The 22,061-nt window shown below is 65.2% G+C and overlaps 1 protein-coding gene across 1 annotated transcript in view; it reads left to right on the plus strand.

Moving 5' to 3' along the window:
• Nucleotides 1-982: 982 nt before the first annotated feature.
• The window catches only part of HMCN2 (hemicentin 2), a gene marked incomplete at its 5' end in the record, with an annotated part of 36,797 nt that continues 15,718 nt past the window's right edge, over nucleotides 983-22,061 (plus strand). Inside the window, 49 exon segments of the mRNA XM_035341945.1 lie at nucleotides 983-1,211; nucleotides 1,968-2,037; nucleotides 2,654-2,813; nucleotides 3,045-3,167; nucleotides 3,273-3,444; nucleotides 3,625-3,731; nucleotides 3,933-4,053; nucleotides 4,139-4,402; nucleotides 4,561-4,705; nucleotides 4,983-5,104; nucleotides 5,187-5,459; nucleotides 5,562-5,703; nucleotides 6,030-6,157; nucleotides 6,357-6,470; nucleotides 6,592-6,741; nucleotides 7,256-7,429; nucleotides 7,527-7,622; nucleotides 7,972-8,096; nucleotides 8,358-8,502; nucleotides 9,205-9,317; nucleotides 9,636-9,792; nucleotides 9,997-10,162; nucleotides 11,264-11,391; nucleotides 11,516-11,788; nucleotides 11,886-11,969; nucleotides 12,271-12,462; nucleotides 12,670-12,797; nucleotides 12,886-13,403; nucleotides 13,738-13,892; nucleotides 14,002-14,165; nucleotides 14,167-14,334; nucleotides 14,365-14,422; nucleotides 14,735-15,007; nucleotides 15,252-15,360; nucleotides 15,670-15,833; nucleotides 15,942-16,096; nucleotides 16,490-16,586; nucleotides 16,756-16,851; nucleotides 16,954-17,130; nucleotides 17,456-17,610; nucleotides 17,851-17,974; nucleotides 18,121-18,296; nucleotides 18,373-18,460; nucleotides 19,484-19,603; nucleotides 19,895-20,056; nucleotides 20,422-20,703; nucleotides 21,302-21,469; nucleotides 21,627-21,740; nucleotides 21,931-22,017. Coding sequence (XP_035197836.1) covers nucleotides 983-1,211; nucleotides 1,968-2,037; nucleotides 2,654-2,813; nucleotides 3,045-3,167; nucleotides 3,273-3,444; nucleotides 3,625-3,731; nucleotides 3,933-4,053; nucleotides 4,139-4,402; nucleotides 4,561-4,705; nucleotides 4,983-5,104; nucleotides 5,187-5,459; nucleotides 5,562-5,703; nucleotides 6,030-6,157; nucleotides 6,357-6,470; nucleotides 6,592-6,741; nucleotides 7,256-7,429; nucleotides 7,527-7,622; nucleotides 7,972-8,096; nucleotides 8,358-8,502; nucleotides 9,205-9,317; nucleotides 9,636-9,792; nucleotides 9,997-10,162; nucleotides 11,264-11,391; nucleotides 11,516-11,788; nucleotides 11,886-11,969; nucleotides 12,271-12,462; nucleotides 12,670-12,797; nucleotides 12,886-13,403; nucleotides 13,738-13,892; nucleotides 14,002-14,165; nucleotides 14,167-14,334; nucleotides 14,365-14,422; nucleotides 14,735-15,007; nucleotides 15,252-15,360; nucleotides 15,670-15,833; nucleotides 15,942-16,096; nucleotides 16,490-16,586; nucleotides 16,756-16,851; nucleotides 16,954-17,130; nucleotides 17,456-17,610; nucleotides 17,851-17,974; nucleotides 18,121-18,296; nucleotides 18,373-18,460; nucleotides 19,484-19,603; nucleotides 19,895-20,056; nucleotides 20,422-20,703; nucleotides 21,302-21,469; nucleotides 21,627-21,740; nucleotides 21,931-22,017 — 7,711 coding nt within the window.

The raw sequence follows: 22,061 nt of genomic DNA on the forward strand, positions 1-22,061 counted from the left end.
CCCAGGGGCTGTTCCCTGGTTTGCTGTGCCCGCTGGGAGCACCCCTCAGTAAGGAAGGGGTTAAAGCCCAGTTTCGCACAGGTGCTGCGGGGACTGGGAGCACTGGGAGCAGCTGGTGGGGATGAATCAGGCAATGGGGAGAAGCTGGTGGGGGGTGGGGGGGTTGGGTACCAGTTGCTGTGGATGGTGGTGGTCCCCATCCCCTGCTGGGGCTGGATGAGGGGTTCTCAGCCCGTGGCAGGATCTGGCCCCGATGCTCAGCCTCACCTGGAGCCTGTCCTCACCCCCAGCCTCTCCCAGTCCCACTGGGGGGGGGCGTTGAGCAAGAGCAGAGCCGGGGGCGGGGGGAGCTCAAGCGCATCCAGGCCCGGGCTCTGCTCCCAGCCCTCCTCCTGCCGGGGGGGTCTCTGCCCTCAGCGCCTCTCCCACCCCAACCCGACCCCTTCAGCCCACGAAGGCGCTGGGAAATCCAAGCTGAGGAGTGTCCTTGGTGTCCTGGAGAGGGGGGGGGTTCCCTTTCTCAGCCCCCTCCCTGCAGCTGGGTCCCCCCCTCCCCGTGCCTTTGGCAGGGTTTCCCCACCGGCGCTCAGCTTCGAGCCCCCGCGTCCTCCCCTCACCTCCCCCGGCGGCACCGGGGGGGGGGATGCAGGGCTGGGGGGGGCCGGGCGCCGTGTCAGCCCGCCGTGGGCTGCGGGACCTCCTTTCCAGCCCGCCCCCCCCCCCGCCCCCCCGGCCTCCCCAGCACGCCTCTGGCTCACAAAACCCTTTTTTCCCTCCCTCCATCCCTCCCAGCAGCTGAGCGCTGGAGCAGGGCTGCAGCTGCGGGCGGCCGCGCGTCCCCCCCTCTGTCCCTGCTGTGTGCAGCCCCTCGCACCCCCCTGCCCCCCCCAGTTTGGGGACAGTGCACCGGGGGACAGGGACGGAGAAGGGCAAGGACAAAGCGGGGGGGCTCCGGCACCCCAAATTCTCCCCATGATGCCTCCCCACGGAGGGGTATTTGTGGGTCTTTGGCTGCTGCTGGCCCCCGGTGTCACCGCGTCCCCCCCTGGTGCCGGGGGGGGCCACGCTGGCCTTCGTCTTCGACACCACCGGCTCCATGTACGACGACCTGGTGCAGGTGACGGACGGGGCGTCGCGCATCCTGGAGCGCACGCTCAGCAGGGGCACGAAGCTCATCAGGAATTACGTCCTGGTGCCCTTCCACGACCCAGGTAGGGCTGTGCCGGGCGGGGGGACGGTGCTGGGGGGGGGACGGGGTTTGGGGCTGGCTGGGTTTGGGGCTGTGCTGGTGCACCGAGCGTGGTGGGGGAGAGCGGAGCTGGTCCCCTGGCAGCCCCCAGGTGCCCCAGGCTCTGGCTGATGACCGGGATCAACGTGCTCAGATGGGGACGGCTGACCCAAAATCACTCCGAGGAGCACCCCGAGGGTGTGCCCTGTCCCTTCTCCCCTTTTTAACACCCTGTGATGGCTGCGGTGGGGATGCTGCACGGGGTGGGCTGCAATGCCCTACGGGGCAGGCTGTTTCTCCCTGTATTAACCCATTAATTAATGGTGATGCTGGCACCTGCTTGTGCCACACGGGTGGCTTTTCTCTCCCAGCCTGTCCCTGTCCCTCTGGTGCAGCCCTCGGGAGGCATTGCCACACAAGTCCACAACGTGCCTTCGGGCTGCCTCGGTAAAAGCACCGCTCGCACGAGGCGTTGGTAATGCCCCCAGTGCCAGGATCGTTCCTTTCCACCCCAGCCCTCGCCTTGGGATCTCAGTGCACACAAAGAGAGAGGGATCGGGGCTTTATTTTCAGCAGAAATGCCGAATTTCCATGAAAATGGCTGGAGCGGGGCAGTGAGGGAGGCAGGGGCAGTAGGTAGGGGTCAGCAGCCATTTGCTGGTGGCCTCCCCGAGGGGCAGGTCCGTGTCCTGAATTTTGGCTGGGGCTGGGGGCTGACACGGGACCTCTGTGTTGGCAGAGGTGGGCCCCGCGACCCTCACCACGGACCCCCGCCTCTTCCAGCAGCGCCTGCAGCAGCTCCAAGTCCAGGTACGCCGCCAAAGCAACTCTTTCTTCTAAAAATTGATTTTTTTTTAAACCATTTTAGCTGCGTCCTGCCGGCTGAAGCGCTCTCTGGGAGCTTATTGCGCTTTACCCATCCCCGTTCCTGCCCTGCCTCCTGTGCAGTGCTGGATCCCAACTGCGTTCCCCGTGGGACGCAGCTGTGTGTTCCTGGGCTGTGTTTGTGTGCTGGCTGCAGTGCAAAGCCCCGGCTGCACATCGTCCCCCAGCCCTTCAGGGCACAAAGGAGCCCCGTGGCAGCAGGAGCCGGTCCTCCCCGTGTCCCCGAGCCCCCTGCCTGGGGTGGCTGCGGGAGGCGGTGGGCTGGGACGGGCACAGAGTGTGCCTACAGGTGGATTCACGGGGCTGCACTGGGCTGGGGTCGCTGTGGGGTGGGGCGTTAATTACCAGCGTGGGACAAGAAGGGCTCTGCCGTGATCCCGCGTGTCCCCGTGGGGCCGTCACGCCGTGCTGGCTCCAGCAATGCAATGCACGTCCCCGTTACGAGCAGACCCTGGCTGGACCTGGGAGCCCGGCGTGGCACAGGGGGAGCGGGGACCCCATCCCCGGCCCTGCCCGTGTCACGTCCCCGCTGTGCCGCAGGGTGGGGGGGGACTGCCCGGAGATGAGCGTGGCAGCCGTCAGGCTGGCCGCCGAGGTCTCGCAGCCCGGCTCCTTCATCTACGTCTTCACGGACGCCCGGGCCAAGGACTACGAGCAGCAGGAGGAGCTGCTGCGGCTGCTGCAGCACAAGCAGTCCCAGGTGAGGCCGTGTCCCCTCCAGAGGTGGCTCGGGCAGGCGTTGTCACAGCACGATGGTGGCTCCGGGCCCTGAGGAACTGCCCCCGTCACCCATTAACACAGGGATGCGGCATCCCCGGGGGGCTGCAGCCTGAGCTGGCTCAGTGAGTCGGGCTGGATGTGTCCCCCCCTGCCCCCCCCCCCCGGGGGGGTGTCCCCCGTGTGATGCTGTAGGGGACCCTCGCTCTGGCAGGTGGTGTTTGTGCTGACGGGGGACTGCGGGGACAGGAGCCACCCCGGGTACCGCGTGTACGAGCGCATCGCGGCCACCAGCTCCGGGCAGGTCTTCCACCTGGACAAGGAGCAGGTGAAGGAGGTGAGCCAGGACGGGGTGGCTGCGGCACGGGTGCTCTAAAACAGCCCTAAAATGGTGGTGCTATGTGGTCGGGATCCAGGTTAATCCTCCCCCGCCTGCCCGCAGGTACTGAAGTGGGTGGAAGAGGCCATCCAGGCCTCCAAAGTCCACCTGCTGTCCGCGGACCACGAGGACGGCGGGGAGCACGCGTGGCCCGTCCCCTTCGACCCCAGCCTGAAGGAGGTCACCGTCTCCCTGAGCGGCCCGGCCCCGCAGATCGAGGTCCGGGACCCGGCAGGTGGGTGCCCAGGGGAGCAGCAGACAGGGGGGAGATATTTTGGGGAGCATTTGGGGGATCCCCGTGGGTCCCCCTTTTGCTCCAGCAGCGAGAAGTGCGTGGTGGAGGGCTCCTGGTTGGCTGCAGGGGCTGGGGAAGGCACCCGGGGTGCTCATCCCAGAGCTTTGCTTCTCCTTGCAGGGAAGCTCCTCGAGAAGGGCCGCGGCCTGAAGGAGCTGCTCAGCATCCCCGACTCGGCCGTGGTGGTGGCGGTGCAGCCCCACGAGCCGGGGATGTGGCAGGTCAAGGTAGGCTGGTGCCAGGTCCCGTGTGCTGTCCCCTCCGGCTGGGACACCCCAAAAAAAAGGAGCCCACGGAGCCCCTGCCCCTCTCCCGTGCTCGGGGCTCTCCTGATGGGCACTGAGCTCTCTGAGCGGGTGCCAGGGGCCGGCTGCTGCCCTCCTCCTTCCCCTTGTGCCCTCAGTGAGTGCCTCTCTCCCTGCTCGCAGACGCAGAGCAGCGGCCGCCACTCGGTGAGGATCACGGGCGTCAGCAGCATCAATTTCCAAGCCGGCTTCTCCACCCAGCCGGACCCCGACGGCATCCAGCCCAGGGAGCGGCCGCTGCGAGGTGAGGCTGGCGCTTGCCACGATGCGGACTCTGCCTCCGTGCTTCCCACAGCTGGAATCATGGCTGGGTTTGGCTTTTCTCCCAGGCCTGCCCATCTCCGTGGTGGTGAACTGCAGCGGCCTGGAGCCGCCGGGACGTCTGCAGGAGATCGAGCTCTTCAACAGCTCTGGCCATGCCCTCCTCTCGCTGCCCCTGCGGCCCCTCTCCAACGCCTCCTCGGGGCAGCTCTGGGTGGGCTCGCCCCTCCGTGCCCCCCCTGGGGACTTTCTGCTGAAGGTGAAGGGCGAGGACGCTCAGGGCCACCCCCTGCACCGCCTCTCCAGTGTCACCTACACCAGCGTGGTCCCCGGTGAGCGGTCCCCGCTCTGCGCCGCTTCCCCAGGGGGCTCAAAGGCTCCTTCCAGCGCCCCTCTGCTTTGCTTTCTGCCTTGGTATTTTAAATCTGGCTTTCCTGCTGGCTCCTAAGGAGCGTTACGTGTTTGCGTGTGTGTCCCCAACTGCTTCCAGGCCTGCCCCAGGTGAACATCTCCAGCAGGATCCAGGCTTACCGCCGCCAGCCGCAGCGGATCTCGTGCTGGGCGCACAGCGAGCTGCCCTTCCGCCTGCAGCTCAGCCGGGCTGGGGCCAGGCTCGGGGAGGAGAAGCAATTCAGGTCGGTCTCCAGTTTGGCCCAGTTTGCTCCGTGCTGGACTCACACGGAGGCAGCTCAACCCCCAGATACTGCTGGGGTGGGGGGGTGATGTGTGCCACCCCGGACCCTGCTGGCTGTGGGCATCCCGAGGTGGTAGAGGAGGATCCTGAGGGATGTGTCCGTGTGATGCCCAGCTCCGATGGGAGAAATCCCAGGGATTTGGAGCAGCTGCGGGCATGGCATTCCCAGCCCCAGTGCCCGGAATGGGGCTGATCCTGGGGTTTCTCTCTTTTCACAGAGGTTCAGGGAACATCAGCTGGCTGATCCCCGCGGCGTCCAAAAGCGATGAAGGTTTCTATGAGTGCACGGCCACGAACAAGGTTGGGGTGACACGGGCTCATGCCTACGTCTCCGTCTCAGGTGGGTGCCACTCCTGCCGAGCTCTGGTGCCCAGGGGTCCCCAGGTGCAGGCTCTCTCCAACCCAGCACGCTGCCTTTGCAGAGCCACCGCCGCGTCTCCTGGCTCCGGGCAACGTCACGGCTTCGCCGGGCCAAGACGTGGTGCTGTCCTGCCCCGTGCTGAGCGCTGTGCCCTACAACCTGACATGGAGCTGGGACGGGAGGGTGGCCCTGCAGGGGGGCGGCAGGGCCAGGCTGCTGCAGAACCACTCGCTGGAGATCAGCCGCGTGCAGCCGGGGGACGCGGGCCCCTACGAGTGCATCGCCCGCAGCGCCCATGGCACCGCCACCGCCTCCGTCTGGCTCTTCGTCCAGGGTAGGCTCTGCCCCGCACCGGGGGGATTTGTCACCCTGGGAGCAGGTGATGCCACGGGGTGACGTGCTGCTTGTGGTCCCCTTCTGCCCCCTCCCCATGCAGAGGCGCCGTGGGTGGAGGTCGACACAAGCCCCCAGCGTTTCGGCAGGGGCCAGGAGCTGCGGCTGAACTGCACGGCCGGGGGCTACCCCCAGCCACACATCACCTGGAAGCGCTGGGGCTTGGTGCTGGAGCAGGACCAGAGGTGACCACAGGGACCGGGGTGCCCTCATCCTGCATCCCCTTGGGGCTGGTGCTCCCCTCATGGGGCCGCATGGGCTGGGAGAGGGTCTTGGGGCTGCCCATGGCTCTGGGGAGAGGAAAGCATTGAGGCATCCCCAGCCCACGCAGCTGGGGTGGCTGGCATATTGCTGCCCCTAATTTCATGTATGTGTTTCGAAGACATCCTGCCTTATCCAGGCACAGCCAGGCCCCATCACTAATTTCACCATATTTCTCATCAGTTCTGTTTTTCAGAGCTCGTTTTCCCCTCTTTTCCCACCGTTTCCCCTCTTTTCCCACCCCATGCAGGGTTTTCACGGACGCTCAGGGCACCCTGCACATCAGGGCCGCGGTCCCGGAGGACGCGGGGAACTACAGCTGCTCCGCCAGCAACCTGCTGGGGCAGCACGAGCACACCATCAGCCTGGAGTACATCGGTACCGGCAGCCCAGGAGGGGGATCCCAGCTGTGCACGGGGGTTTTTCTTTCCTGCAGTGCTGGGACCTTCTTGTGCAAGCTGTGGGCAGGGCCGTCCAAAAGGAGGGTGGTGGTGGTGGGGCTCTGGGGTCTCCGCGGTCCCCTTGGGGTGAATTGAGGCAGGGGTAACCTGCAGCCTTTTCTCTCCCCGTGGCACAGAGCCTCCTGCCATCCTGGCCGTGACACCGGGCGTGAAGGCGCTGATGGGAGAAGACGTGACCCTGGAGTGCTGGGTCTCAGGGGTGCCCCCTCCCCAGATTGCGTGGCACAAAGGTGAAGCCGGGGCAGGATGCATGCAGGCAGCGAGCCCCATCCCTGCGCCGGGACCCCCGCCTGTCCCCGGGGATGTCACGCAGGGGGTCCCTGGGTGCTGATGGGGGACGTCTTGTGGCAGGCGAGCAGGAGGTGGTGGCGTTCCCGGCCGGCAGCCAGCGCGGCGTGCTGCGGCTGCAGGCGGTGCGGGAGGAGGATGCGGGGCCCTACACGTGCCAGGCTCGCGGCGAGGCCGGCGACGCTTTCGCCAGCACGGTGCTGGATGTGGGCTGTGAGTGTCCGGGGCTTTGGGGCTGGGAGGAGGGAAAGGGCTCAGGACGTGGGCAAAGAACCCTGTGGGTGCTGTCGTGTGGGGGAGGGCTGGGGTGCAGGGTGCGATCCGTGGGATGAGGTGGAGGTGGGGGTTAAGCCTTTGTCTGAAAAGCCAGGCACCCCACACGGTGCTCAGGGTTTCCCTGTGAAGGGTGGGAATAGCTTGGGGAGGAGGAGGAGGAGGGTGGGGGTCTCGTTGGGGGCAGTAAGATTTGATTCTGTTAATGGTAGAAAAGCACAAGAGGGTTTTGCTCACCAAGAGGGGTGCTGAGTGCAACTGAAGCTCAAAGCAGGGGGCTGCAATAAGAACAACAAATGCTTTGAGGCATGCTCGTAACCCTTCAAGGCACCTGGCTCGTGCATTTTGCAGCCTCTCCTCGGGGCTCAGCTCAGCCCCAGGCACCGGGAAGCCGGGGTGCTGCAGCAGGAGGGTGGCAGCCCTGCCCGAGCCCCTTCGCTGCTCTGTTCTGCAGCTGCCCCGCACTTCCCCGAGCCCCTGGGGGACCTGGAGGTCGAGATCGGGGAGAGCGTGAGCCTGCCGTGCCGTGCCGAGGGCTCGCCACCGCCGCGGGTGTCTTGGTCCCGGCAGGATGGGAAGCCCGTGGTGCACCAGCACGGGCTGCCTGGGGCCGAGCTCCTCATCGATGGTGAGCTCTGAGTGCGGGTGACGGAGGGGTTGCGCGGGCATCCTGCCCGCTGTGCGCTCACACAGCACCTCTGCGTGCTCCCCGCTCTGTGCTCCAGGCACCTCGCTGGATGACCAAGCTGTCTATGTCTGTGAAGCCCAGAACGACTTTGGGAAAATCCGAGCGGAGGTCAAGCTCACGGTCACCGGACAAGGTTTGCTTTTCTGTGGCGTTGTTGGCACGTGGGTCCCCGCGAAGCTCAAGGCACGGCCAAAACCCACGGGGCTGGGGTCACAGAGCTGTGCACAGAGCCATCCCTCCCCAGCACGGGTTCAGGAATGTCCATCCACCTCTGCCTAAAAGCACTGGTGCTTTGTGCCATGGGGAGCCCGACCCCTGCACATTTCTGTTGTGCGCTCTTCTGTTGGTCCCCGGCAAAGTCTGGCGGGTGTTGGGATGACCAGGGAGGTTAATTTTTAAAGCAGGACATTAATTCTCCCACATGTTCCTCGCTAATTTATCTCCAATTAATATTGCTTTTCCCGTTCCCCTCTCTCTCGCAGCCCCAGAAATAGCTCTGGCACCCGCCGTGGTCCGGGCGCTGGCGGGGCAGCCCGTGTGGCTGCCGTGTGTCATCCTGGCCGGGCGGCCGCTGCCTGCTCGCCTCTGGCTGAAGGACGGGCAGCCGGTGAGGGTCGTGGGGGCTTCGTGGGAATGGGGGCTTCGTGGGGGCAATGGGGTCTTCATGGGAATTGGGGCTTTGTGGGGGTACGTCCATGCCCAGAGCTGCCGGTGGGAGATGTGTGGGGAGAGTTTGGGTTGGGAGGGCGCATCACCGGGGTGCTGGTACTACCCAAGAATGGGATTTTGGGTATGCCCCAAAGGCAGCACGGCAAGGCGATGCTTGCCCCCCCGATCCCTTCCACTTTCCCCTCTCTGCCCTGCCCAGGTAGCCCCGAGCGGCCGCTTCTCCACCCTGGCTGATGGCAGCCTGCACGTGGGCCAGGCATCGCGGGGGGATGCGGGGTCGTACACCTGCGTGGCCACCAACGCCCTCGGCTCGCACCGGCAGGACGTGGCCCTGGTCATCCACGGTGAGAGGCCGGGTGTCCCCGCGGGGTGGCTGGGGCGGGTGCTGTCCCCTGGTCTCTGCTGCCAGTTCTGTGTGACTTCAGCGGGAAGGAGCTGTGGGTTTCTGGCTCAAGTGAGGCTTTTCCACTGGTCTGGAAGAGTTGCTGCAGGCAGTCAGGGCAGGAAAGCTCTGAAGCCAGATCTGCACATAAGGAACGGTCCCCAGGGCAGCGCGGTGCGGCTACAAAGCAGGCTCAGAAAACATCTGGTGGCTCGGCGAGTGCTAGCCAGCCAGGACACATGAAATTTGACTCTGGACACGTGCGATGAAGAGCTCCGTCCTGCCTCCTGGGCTGATGTCACGCGCTGGCGGAGCCCCGTGCCCAGCCGGGACACAAGGGGGTGCTTGGGGCTGGTCCCCAGCCGGGGGTGGGTGCCAAACACCTTGGGTACGAGAGCAGGGGCTTCACCGGGAGCTGTTGCCTGCAGCAGGGTGAGGTTTCTGCTCCCATTTAGGCAGGGCCAGCCTGGGAGGCTGAGCTTTTGGGGGAGCACATGAGGGAGACGCAGCCCCTGCATGCAGCAGTGACTGCACAGATAGGGGACGGTGCTGGAGAGGCTTTGGGCAGGACGGGTGTTTGCAGGGGGTGCTGGCAAGCTGTGAGGCAAAGCCCTGCTACCCGTGGCCACGTCCAGCAGGGTGAGGTGCTTCTCTCTGTCCCCAGTTCCTCCCAGCATCGAGCCTGGTCCTGCCCTGGTTGCTGCCACTGAGGGAGCGGCCGTCACCCTGCGGTGCGATGCCACTGGCGTGCCTGCCCCCACTGTCACCTGGACCAAGGTAGAGGTGTCCCCAGTGGGTGGGGGGCTTGGGAGGGTGGCTCTGTGTGGGAGCAGGCTGGCGTCCTGCTGCCAGGGGCACCCTTGGGTGCTGGGTGGTGTGCGGAGAGGGCATCACACACCGGTGTGCTGTGTCTGCCTGGGGAGATGGAACCGAGTGCCCCTGGAAGCTGGAACCAGCGAGGCAGCTTGCTCTGATGGGCCAAGAGCTTTTTATTCTTCTTATTATTATATTTTATTTATTTTATTTTTTTGCCCTTGGCCTGCCCAGCTCATGGGAAAGTCTCCGCCCTCCTTCTCCCTTCTCCCTCCTTTGCAGGGCGTGGAGCCCATCTCACCAAGCCCACGCTACCACCTCAGCCCCAACGGGACCCTCCTGATCCCGTCACCCTCCCCGGGGGATGCCGGCACCTATTTCTGCACGGCCGCCAGCGTGGCAGGCTTCTCCAGCCGGCAGGTGCAGCTCTCCGTCAGCAGTGAGTGCCCTGCACGGGGACCAGCTCCCGGTAAACCCGCTGCGGAGGGCGGGCAGCCACAGGCTGGGGGTGCTCCTGGTTTCCCTGCCTGCTTTGGGCTGCCCGAGCCACGTGTAGGATGGGTTTTGGGGATGAAAACGGCACTGAGGGTTGCGGGGCACCCAGAGCATTGCTGCACCAGCTTTGTTTTCCCTCTCTGTCCAGCGAAGCCCAGGATCAGCGTGAACGGATCGCGGGGGATATCAGCCCCGGTGACCGTCCTGGCCGTGCGTGGGCAGGAGGCCACGCTGCCCTGCGAGGCGCACGGCTCTCCCCATCCCCTGGTGGCGTGGAGTCGCGAGCCCCGGCCGCTGCCTCTCTCCTCCGCAAGGTACCGACCAGGTCTGCCTGCTCCCTGGGGAGTACTGCCAGGATTATTGAGGGTCGGATCCTGCGCTGGCACTGTGAGCGGCCGCTGCTCCTCAAAGAGAGCTCGGGGTGGCTGCTGGCCAGGGCAGCCGCTCTCCCACCACCCCCTCGCTCCCACCCGCCTTCACGCTGGGTCCTGCTCCCAGTTTCGCAGCTGGCCTGAATTTATCTACTGGACCGAAGCGAGCGGCTGGCTTGCAGCTCTGTGGCTCGGGCCCGTATCTGCTCAGCCTCAGCTTCAGCAGACAGCTGCGTGCTGACATCCGCAGCGCAGGATCTCCCCCTCAGCACGTTGCTGCTCGCCGGGGACGGAGCAGAGGGATGCTGAAGCACGCAGACGGGATGGGGAGGGAGGCGGAGGTGTCCCCGTGGGGCTGGTGACAGTGATGGGACCACCAAAGCCATACGACAGGAGAAGATAACTGGAGTGCCTGTGTGTGTGATGATTGAGTGTCTTGGTCTTCCCGGAAGGAAGCAAGACCTGCTTTCTTAGCACGTTAGCACCACGCTGCAAGGGGTGTCCCAGAGTTGTGGGCCCTGATTTCAGTTCATTCCTTCCTCCCTTGCACCCGAGGGTTGCTGTGGCTGGGGGGAGGCAGCCCGGTTTCACGCTTCTCGAGGGACCGTGTTGCTTTGTCATTCCTGATCCAGTTTCCTACTGCTCCCTGTGGCCCTGTGCTGCTCCCCACGGCTCAGTGATTTATGGGGCAGGATGGGCGGCCGTGGGCTGCGGTGATGTTATGTCTGCGGAGCGCAGATGGTGCTGGGCGCGAGAGCACCGCCAGCTCCAGCTGCAGGGGCTGAGCTCCACGGGGAGCCCCGGCACCTTCAGCGGTGACCCTGTCCCTGACGCTGCTGGCTCATGCTGCAGCCTCACACGGGTGCAGATCAAAGTTTTTTTTCCGCTGCGCTCAGCTCTGCAGGGCTCCTTGTGGCCCTGGGGACCTTCCCGTGGCTGCCTCATGGTGAGCTGCCAGCCCCTAGCTCCTGCCCAGGGTGAAGCCAGATAAAGGGCAGCACGGCTGTTCCTCCCGGCCAGCTTCTCTGTTCCCTCTGCACCAAGGTACAGCGTCCTCCCGTCGGGGTCGCTCCGGCTGGCCGAGCCCCAGGAGGCAGACAGCGGCCTCTACACCTGCACGGCCACGAACGCCGTGGGGAACGCCTCGGTGCGCTACAGCCTGCGAGTCCAAGGTACATCCTGCCAAACCCTTGGGCACGTGGCCTGTCTCTGCATCACTGTGGGGAGCCTTGAGTTGTAAACACAGCTCCGTGCTGCCCCTCGATGCCATGTTTTGCTCTTTTCTCTCTGTCCCAGTCCCGCCGCGAATCCAGCGTGGCCCCGAGGTGTTGCGGGCGCTGGTGGGAGAGCGGCTGGAGCTGCTGTGCGTGGCCCACGGGGACCCCGTCCCCACTCTGAACTGGTCCAAAGACGGCCACCCGCTGTGGGAGGGTGAGCGGGGAGCCCTGGAGGGGCCCCACGGGGCTGTGACCATCGGGGCCGTGCAGCTCTCCGACGCAGGACGCTATCGCTGCATCGCCAGCAGCAGCGTGGGGCAGGACGCCGTGGAGGTGGTTGTGCAAGTGCTGGGTGAGCACTGGGAGCCCCCACTGGGACCACAGGATGAGGTGTGGAGGGCTGGGCTGGGTGTCTGCTGACCCAGCGTTGGGGTTGCTTCACCCCCCAGAGCCTCCATACTTGGAGGATGGCGCAGAGGTCCTGCTGGAGAAGGTTCTCCACGAGAACGTCACTATACCCTGTCCGGTCAAGGGTAAGGGCTCCGTGCAAGCAGCTGTTTACCCAGGGGCTGGGTGCCATGGCTTGTCTGGCTGTGGGAATCTCCACTTAACCCGTCCTTGCTCCTTCCTCACTGCTGTGACCCTGTCCTACATTCTCTGGGCTCAGCCCAGATCCTGGCACCAGGCTTTTGGGTAGCACAAGGCGGGGATGGAGCAGGAGCTGCCGGGCAGCACGGATTTCCCCAGGCAGCCTGCACATCGCCTGGCACAGGTGGGACATGGGGCACCCATCACCAGTCTGAACACATTCCCCATCTCCACGCACCCACTTAGGGACCCCCACGCCATCCATCCTCTGGTGGAAGGATGCAGTGGAGGTGCTGGACGCCGTGCCGGGTGCTGAGCTGCTGGATGGGGGCTCGCTCCTCATCCGCGCCCTGCAGCCCAGCCACAGCGGGGACTACACCTGTCTGGCAGCCAACGACGTGGGCTCCGTCAGCCGCACGACCACGCTGGTGGTGCACGGTACAGCCGGAGGGAAGGGGGGGGGTCCTACCCCTTGTGGGATGCTCCTGGGGGGGCTCTGTTCCATGTCCCCTAACGGGGTGAACTGTGCGGGTGGTGGGGACGGGCAGCAGGGCAAAGCTGCTGCATCAGGTCTGTGTGCTGTATGGGGAGAAATGAGGCAGCCGGATGCCATCGTGCCTCATCACGGCCCTTGCCTCTCCCCAGCCCCCCTGGAGATGATGGGCAGTGGCTGGGAGAACGTGTCGGTGGTAGCCGGCCAGCCCCTGGCGCTGCATTGCAACGTCTCCGGCACCCCCGTCCCCTCCGTCACCTGGCACAAGGATGGGCACCCGGTGAGCCGCTGGGAAAGGGGGTGGTGGTGTCGTGCCCCCCTGGTGGGGGTGCTGCTGGCTCCCCCCGACACCCCCTCTCCTCCCACAGGTGGGTGAAGCTGGGGGCCCCCTCCTGCTCCGCAGGGGCCAGACGCTGCGCTTCGCCGCGGTCCGCAGCGAGGACACGGGCACCTACACCTGCAGAGCCCGGAGCAGGGCGGGAGAGGCGCGCAGAGACTTCACCCTGCTCGTGCTGGGTGACTTGGTCCCCGTCCCCTGTACCCAGCGATGGTCACCCTGGGGTGGGCTGTGATGGGCTGGGGGGGGATGTCCCTTGCAGCCAGCTGGCTGGGGGCAGAGCGGTCCCTTGGGCCACATCCAGCATGCAAACGTGGGACCACTGAGCTTGTTATCCTCTGCTGGATCAGCGTGGGGATGCCAGGAGGGTGGCAAAACTGGGGTGCCCCTCGTACCCCTGCTCACACCTCCTCTGCCCCCAGTGCCCCCGAGCGTGTCCGGGTCCCGGTGGCCTCACAACGTCTCCGTGCCGGAGGGCTCCGAGGTGCTGCTGGAGTGTCGGAGCCGGGGGGTGCCCCCACCCCGGGTGCGCTGGCTGAAGGACGGGCAGTAAGTGACTGCGGGGACCTGGGACCTGCTGGAGGGGTGGGGGTGGTGTTTCTGTCAAAGAGCCTGTGATAGAGGGCATGTGAGGGGGGAGCATGATGTGTTGGACAAAAAGCCATCCCCTTCTCCAAAACTCTGGACCAAAAAGATATTTTCAGGGATGGGAGGGGAGGGGCAAGCCATCCTCAGCCCCTGCTTCCTCCCTGCTGGGACAAACCCAGCACGTTACCAGCATGGAAAACCCCTCCGAGAGCTGGTGCCATCGCTCCGTGCCCCGGGCTCTGTCCCTTGCCCGTGCTTGGCTCCGAGTCAGCCATGCACCCTTCTGTCCCCTGAGGCCTCTCCCTGTGCTGGACCCTCACCTCCAGCTGCTGGAGGAGGAGCAGGTGCTGAGGATCCCGGGCAGCCAGCCCCACCACCAGGGCACCTACCAGTGCCTGGCCACCAACCCGGCGGGCCAGCACAGCAAGGTCTTCCAGCTCCACGTGCACAGTGAGTTCTCAGCTGCCCTCCACCCGCTCCCCTTTCACCCACCCAGGCAGCCGAACAGCCAGGGTGCTGGGGGGCATCTCCCCCACCTCCGCACCCCTCTCTCCACCAGCTCCCCCTTCCATCCTGGGTGCCGAGGAGCTGGTGGAGGTGGTGGTGCTGCTGAACGGCTCCGGCCAGCTGCCCTGCGAGGCGCGGGGCTCCCCAGCCCCCACCATCGCCTGGTTCAGGGGCCGGCGCCCGCTCCCCTCGGGGACCAGGACCACCTACGTGAGGGGGGGGCCGGGCGCTGCGGGTGAGCGCAGCGCAGGAGGCGGACGCGGGGCTGTACGTCTGCCGCGCCACCAACCCCGCGGGCACGGCGCACAGGACCGTGAGGCTCGAGGTTTATGGTAAGGTGCCCGGTGCCGTAACGTGGAGGAGGTTGGGAAGCATCCCTGGTTTGGGGCTTTCCGAGAGGTCTCTCCCCTGATTTGGGGCTTTCCGAGAGGTCTCTCCCTTGTCCGTCTCCTCTCCATCAACTTTGGGTGGCTGTCAGTGCCATAAGTGTGTGAGCGTGCCTTTTTGGGATGACCTGCACGTGGTTCACGCACTGCATGGTGGCACGTGCAATGGGCTTTGGAGCTGCTTTCCCCAGCACAAGCTCTGTCCTTGCCTGCTGTGCTTCACCTGCACCTCTGGGCTTCTGCTGAGCCAATTTGCCATCTCCCTGTGGGCTGAGCTTCATGGGACGTGTCCTGCTGTCCCTGGGGAAGTGACACAAGGGGAGCTGGCATGTGCACAGCCGCAGTCCTCAGCTCGGGCTCTCCGCACTCGCGCTCCCCCCCATCTCTCTGTCCCTGCAGTGCCACCGACGATCTCCAGCGAGGGCCGCGTGGTGGAGGCGGTGATGGGCCAGCCCGTGGAGCTGCCCTGCTCGGCCAGCGGCAACCCGCTGCCCACCCTGAGCTGGCAGAAGGACGGGCTGCCCCTGCCCGAGGGCGCCGGGGTGCTGCTCCTTGCGGGCGGCACGCTGCTCCGGGTCCAGCGGGCGTCGGAGAGCTCAGCGGGCTCCTACACCTGCCTGGCCAGCAGCCCCGCGGGCGAGAGCGTGGTGCGGCACGCGCTGCTGGTGCAGGGTAAGGGGGCTGCAGGCGAGCCTGGTGGGGTTGCAGCGGGGAGCGGGGATTCATGGAGGCAGGAAGGAGGTGGCTGAAACCTGCAGCTCCTCTGAGACTGGAGAAGCACACGAGAGGGCAAATTTGGCCCCATACAGCTGTGGGTTTTGGTATTCTGCTGGGGTCCTGTGCCCTCTGAGCTCCTGGTTGCTCCTGTGCCATGCTCCCAGGGCTGGTCCCAGCCTGCTGTCCCCTTGTCCCCCAGCTCCCCCCCAGCTGCTGATCGGCGATGGGGAAAGCCACATGACTGCTGTCACCAACGACTCCCTGCGCATTCGCTGCCGTGCCAGCGGTGTCCCCATGCCCCGGATCCGGTGAGCACCGTGGGGTGGGATGGGGGTCCTGCACGGCTCCCTGGGGGCACCCTGGGGCCTGACATACCAAGATGCAGCAGAGGTCGGGATGGGAACTCCATCTGGGTAATGGGGACCCCTGGCTTGGGGTGTCCTGCAGGATGGGAGGCATCCATTCCCATTCCTCATCCCTGGGATCCTGCTCTCCCCCTCGATCTGGATACTTTGCAGGTGCCATGGGCACAGAACCCCCATGCTCCCGGTGCAGAAACCAGGGTGGGCGGTGGTGGGACACCCCCAGGAGCTCACTGCCTGTTCTGCTCCTTGCAGGTGGCTGAAGGACGGGCGCCTGCTGGGCTCAGGAGGTGGTGTGGTGGTGTCTGAGGATGGTGGGACCCTGCTGATCGCCCACGTGGGGCTCGCCCACCAAGGGCTCTACGTCTGCCAGGGCAGCAGCCGGGCCGGGGGGGGGGCAGGTGCAGGTGTGGGTTTCGGTGCAAGGTGAGCACTGCGCCTGGGGGAGACCCTCTCTCCTTCCCACACACCAGGGAGGACACGGATAGCGAAGATTTCTCCCCCATCCTTGTTTCCCCTCTGGCCAGCACGCCCCTCGGTCAGCATTGCGGAGGGGGATGCCGTCACCGTGGCCCTTCGCCAGCCGGTGACGCTCCGGTGCCAGGCCACGGGCACGCCAGCCCCACGACTCAGCTGGAGGAAGGACGGGGTCCCGCTGCCAGCCACGGGCAGCCGCTTCCAGGTGGGGGGCGTGATGGGGACGGGGGGCACACAGCAGCATCGGGCAGGGCTGTGTGCCCTGGGGCTTTCCTATGGCAGTGTCTGGGCTGAAGCAGCGGTGCCGTGGGGTGGCACTGACCCCCCGGCCAGGACAGGTGGGAGTTACGGAGGGGTCTGTCTTCCCTGGAGCACAGGGCCACCAGCCTCCTGAGCAGGGTGGGGACACAGCAGCTCGTGGGCATGGCTCCTGCTGGGGGTCTGCTGGGCAAACCCCTCTTTGCTGGATGGTGATGGAGGAGAAACCCAGCCCTGGGGCTGCAGGAGCTGGAGAAGGGGTCCTGTTTTGGGGAGAGAGGGTCTGGTTTGGGCTCACCAGTAACCGAAACTAGTCAGGAGCCCTCCCTCCTCCCTCTAGATCGGGAAGGCTGACCTGACCGACGAGGGTGTCTACTCCTGTGTCGCAGCCAACCCCGCAGGGGAGGACAAGCAGGACGTGATGCTGAAGGTGCTGGGTGAGAAACAAGGCAGGGAGCGGAGGAAAAGTCTTTTCAGTGACTTGGAGGGCAGCGGTGGCACCACGCGGCGCTGAGGTTCCCTCCCAGAACGGGGACCGGTGCATGCGGTGCAGCTGGTTTGGGTTTGGGCCGCACAGAGCTGATGGCTGTGCGTGCTGGGTTGCAGTGCCTCCGAACATCGAGCCCAGCGAGGTGGACCTGGCTGTCCTGGAGAACAGCACAGTGTCCCTGGAGTGCCTGGCCACAGGGGTGCCAGCTCCTGGTGAGCCTGTCCCCTCCCTCGAGCTTCCCCGGGGGTGTCCCTGGTGCGTGCCCCCATGCTGCCATCACGCTCCTTACCTCTCTGCTCCCTCCTTGTCTCCAGACATCTCCTGGTACAAGGGGAATGAGCAGCTCGTGACCAGCCTGGGCCAGATCCTGTCCAGGGATGGGAAACGCCTGGAGATGCCCCGTGCCCGTCTTTCTGATGCTGGCAGCTACCGCTGCGTGGCCTCCAACGCCGCTGGGGACACCGAGCTCGGCTACAGCCTGCGGGTGACCGGTGAGTCCGTGGCGTGCGGGGGGGAGGACAGCGGCTGTGCGAGAGCCGGGTGCTCCCCCAGGACCCCCCATGCGTGCATGGGGCTGGTGGGGCCATCCCAGCCCGTGGGGCACGTCCCTGAGAGATGGGTTTAGCAGAGACACCTTCCTCTGCCCCATTTGCCGTTACCCCACATCCATCCCAGGTAATGCCCCCAAGAGCCACGGCCCTACGGGAGGGCATTGCCCGGTCCAAGCCTTGGTGTCTCCCACCCCAGCCATCCCCATCTCTGTCCCCCTGGTGCTGCTGGTGACATTGCTGTGTCCCTCCCCCCCGTCCTCCCCAGTGCCCCCGCGGATCACGGCTGGCCCCAGCCCCGTCGTGGCGGTGAGGAGCGAGGCGGTGACGCTGCGGTGCGATGCCACCGGGAGCCCTGCCCCGGCCCTGCTGTGGCTCAAGGACGGCAACCTGGTGCCCGAGGAGGTGGTGGGTGGCCCGCAGGTGAGGTGACCCGTCATGGGGGGGGGGGTTCTCCCTGCGGACATGCCTCCAGAAGGATGCTCTGGTTCCTTGTTTTGGCTTGTTTTGGAAAATAATGGAAGAGCCAGGGGGTCGCACAACGTGACGAGGACAGGCTCGAGGCAGGACTGTGCCCACCCGTCCCAGTTACTGCTGGCAGCCCAGGGGGGTTTCTCTCTGGTTTCACGCTCAGCTGGGCTCTTTCCTTCCCGGGGGGCACAGATCCTGTCCGGCGGGCGCGTGCTGTCCCTGCCCACCCCTCGCCTCCTGGACTCGGGGACGTACACGTGCGTGGCCAGCAGCGCTGTGGGCGAGGACAGGCGCGAGGCCACCGTCGAGGTGCGGTGTAAGTGTCCCCGTGTGTCCCCAGCCCCTTCCCCTGATGGTAGCCACAGGGTCCGTGTGTCACCCACAGGGCTGGGGGCTGCTCCCTGCCCTCTCCCCAGCCTGGGAAGGGGGTCTTGGGGGTGGCGTTGCCCTGTCTGTTTCCAGTGCCACCCGCTGCCCCAGGCGAGGAGGAGAATGTCTCTGCCATCGTCAACCAGGAGGTGACACTGCGCTGCCCAGACCCTGGGGTCGACCCCTGGGGGTCCCGCTGGCTGAAGGATGGGACCTTGCTCACCCCGAGCCCAGGGATGCGGCTGTCAGAGGATGGGACTGTGCTCCAGGTGACGTTTTGGAGCAAAATAAGGGATGGGAGGGAAAAGGGGCTGCAGAGCATCTCACCGTCCCTCCTTGCGGCAGGTGGGGCGAGCCGCCGTGCAGGATGCGGGCAGGTACACGTGCCAGGTGCCCGGCCACCCGGAGAGACACTACAACCTGAACGTGTTGGGTAAGGGCTGTCGGGGCTGAGACAGCTCACCAGGAAAATACGGGGTGTGGGGACGTGCACGTGCGTAGAAACAAACACTGTAACGTGTACCTGACGTGGCTCGCTGGCTTGGAAAACAGCGTCCAAAGGATTAAAGCTCTGCGAGGTGATGCAGCTGGAGGCGGTAGGGAATCCCCTGCTGGAACAGGAGAGGGGAAAAAGCCAATGTTTGCACAAGCGTTGCTCTGGGGGTATTTCAGAAAGATGCAGCTGTCTTCCCAAAGCTTGGGCAGGAGAGCAAAGGGAATTCTTTGCCGTTGCCGGGGCTGCTCTGTGCTCTCTGCGCCCTCATCCATTGCGGGTATCAGCCCCTGCTCTCCCCTGCCTGGGTCAGGAGGGTGCTGGTGCATCCCTCACAATGCACATCCCTGCAGCCTCCGGCACGTCTGCAGCACTGGGGCAGAGCCAGGCCCAGCTTCCCTCGGGGATGCTCGGGGCCAGCTGGTGGGAGTCCTGCAGGCAGGCAGCCGGCACGGGAGGAAGGCCAGTCCTCCCCGCTCCTGCGCTCCCTTCCCAGGGAGACGTTGCACGCTTGGCCTGGCGTCCTGGCTCGGCTCGATTGTTTGGGTTCTGCTGTTGTTGTTTTTCAGAGGTTTCTGGGTGTTAGGATTTTTCTTCCAAAACTAATATCCCTCACGGGAAGGAGTTACCCTTCTCCAGCCAGCTGTAATGATGGGAACGGCGTCCGATAACGGAAAGTGTTAGGTCACCTTCGCAGCGAGCTGCGCTACCTAACAAGGCTGTGTCTGGCCAGCCTTGGCCTGGCCGTGGGGCTCAGCCAGCCTCTGCTGTAGGCCACGTGCAATTAAAAGCATCACCCTCTTAATAGCTGGGAAGTGCATGCTATTGTCTCCACATTATTTCCAGCAGTCTTGCTGGATCCTTGTGCAAAGCCCCGTGGAGCCACGGGTGGTGAGCGGGGTGGAGCTGGAGCTGCCCCTCTCGCTTCATCCCCTGCCCCCAGCTGCCCCTCTCTCCCCGCAGTGCCCCCGTCGTTCTCCTCGGCAGAGCCCACCGCCGTGTCCGTGCTGGAGGGGCAGTCTGTCCGGCTGGCCTGCGAGTGCCACGGGATCCCCTTCCCTACCCTGAGCTGGCAGAAGGACGGTAAGGTCCGCGTGGGCGCTGACCCACCAGGCAGATGCAGACCCCTGCCCAGGGCAGGTGATGCCCCTTGCATGGTTTAGTAGCATCTTGGACGAGCAAACGCTAGGTTAAACTTGAAATCCGGTTGCCATCCTGTTCCTTGTGGGTCTCCTGCTGCAGCCAAGCATAAAATGAATTCATGTTGCTCCTTGGGCAGCAAGGAGTGCTTTATATTGAGCACCGCCCGGCTTCTGGGTGGGACCTGGTCCTGCTGGGAGCCTGAGAGGAGGCTGCTGTCCCCCCCCCGGGCAGGTGAGCCCCTCTCTGCCCACCCTGGGAGCCCGAAGCTGGTGTCCACAGGAGGGAGGATGCTGTACATCGAGAAGGTGCGGCTGGTGGACCAGGGGACCTACACCTGCGAGTGCAGCAACGCCGCCGGCAGCAGCAGCAAGGAGCATCGCCTGGGGGTGCACGGTGAGCCGGGGGACCCCGAGACGTGGGGGTCCTGCAGGGGTGGCTGAAGCTGCTTCTACTAAGTTATATGTCTGAGCAAGCCATGTTTTCCCCTTGATGCAAGGCCCAGCTGGACCCAAAAGTTCACAGCTATTATCCCCTGCCTTGGGTGTTTTGGAAGGGATGCTGCCAGCTGGGTTTGCCTGCCCCCCTGCAGCTTCCCTCGTGGCTCCGCTCTGGTTGCACAACTGCACTAACTGCACCCCCTGGGATGCGCTTTGTCCCCCTGCTGCCACCAGCCAGCTCGATGGCATTTTGATTCCATTTGCATACCGCCAGGGGCTTTCCTCCAGCCTCACCTCCGTCCCGTGTCCCTCTGCCCACAGTGCTGCCGAGGATCCGGGGCAGCAGCAAAGCCCCCAGGAAGGTTTCCGTCATCGAGGCCAGCGAGACGGTTTTGGAGTGCGAGGCCACGGGAACGCCGGCGCCCACGGTGACGTGGCTGAAGGACGGGCAGCCCGTGGCCGTTGGGGACGGGCTTTCGCTGTCGGAGCAGGGCTGGAGGCTGCGCATCGCCCAGGCGGCGCTGGTCCACGCGGGGCGATACGTCTGCCTGGCAGCCAACACGGTGGGGCAGGAGCGCAGGGAGTTCGACGTGGCGGTGCACGGTGAGGGTGGGGGGCACGGCTGGTGGCTGCGGGGAAGGGGCACGGGCAGCTTGGCAGGGTGGGGATGTCCCACCACGTGCCCAAAGCACCACGAGCCTGGAGAAGAGGAAAACATGGAGAAAGTCTTGGACAGCCCAGCATGTTTGGGGACGGGAGGGGGGTTCTCTGGGTGAAGAAGTAGCAGAAGTGGCTCCATCACCCTGCGGCAGTGGTTTTTTTCCATGCTGAGCAGAGCAGAGCACCTCTTGCTTTACGAAGTCAGCTGCTTTCCAAGGACTTGGGGGAACCTTGTGGGCTGGGGTGCTAACTGTTTGAGCTGGAAAAGGGCTGGGGTGGCAAAGGGCACGTGGCCAGCTTGGTGTCACGCCTGGAGGTGTGGGCTAGGGGGTGCAGGTGGGTGGCACACGCTGCAGGTCTGTAACACCTGCAAAGTCACCAGCTTCTGCTGATGCTGATGGGCCTTCTGTGCCCGTGTCCTCAACCTGTACAAGCAGGAGGGTTGGGAACAAGCTGGGTTCAACATCTGCCACATTTTTCACTCCTCTGCTGTCTTGGTGGCTGCTTTGCAAACAGCTGTTCGTCCCTTCTGTCTCCCCAGTTCCTCCGAAGTTCATCCAAGGATTGGGATCAACCAGCAACGTCCGTGTGCCTCTGCACAGAGCCCTGACTCTGACCTGCGAGGCCAGCGGCGTCCCCGTGCCCACGGTCACCTGGTCCTGGAACGGCTCTCCTGTCACCCCCAGTGAGCTCACGCATGTGCTCTCAGGTGGGACTAGGGCTGGATGCTGCAAGAGCTCCACAAATGCGTTCTGCCCTAACGCTGAGGAGTTTAAACCCAGCAGAGCTCCCACCCTGCGGAGCGGTGCTGGGCTGTGCCGGTGCCTGGATCCGTGCCCTGAGCCCTCTCCTCTCCGTGCTCACAGGGGGCTGGATGCTGAGGCTGCCCCGCGTGCGAGCCCAGGATGGTGGCCACTATTCTTGCCTGGCCAGCAATGCTGCTGGGGAGGCCAGGAGGGAGTTCCACGTGGAGGTCCTGGGTAAGGGAGGACGTCCACCCTGTGACGGGCTTCTCTGGGGCATCAGGGCTTCACCAGTGCGGGGACAGCACTGGTCAGCACTGGGTGCAGGGGTGGGAGCTACAGCACCGGAGTTCTTTGTGCCTTGGTGCGTGAACACAGCGCCTGGTTCGGTCCAGCTGCTGATGTCCCTGGCCTCTCCCGTTCCCAGTTCCTCCCCACATTGAGGACGTGGATGAGGAAGAGGCCGTCACGGTGCCCGAGGGCCACCCTGTCACCTGGTCCTGCCTGGCTGCGGGTGAGCATCACGTGGGGAGTGGTGGTGGTGGGAGATGGGGCTTG

Source organism: Oxyura jamaicensis, chromosome 17, assembly GCF_011077185.1.
Source record: "Oxyura jamaicensis isolate SHBP4307 breed ruddy duck chromosome 17, BPBGC_Ojam_1.0, whole genome shotgun sequence".
In the NCBI taxonomy this organism is placed as follows: domain Eukaryota; kingdom Metazoa; phylum Chordata; class Aves; order Anseriformes; family Anatidae; genus Oxyura; species Oxyura jamaicensis.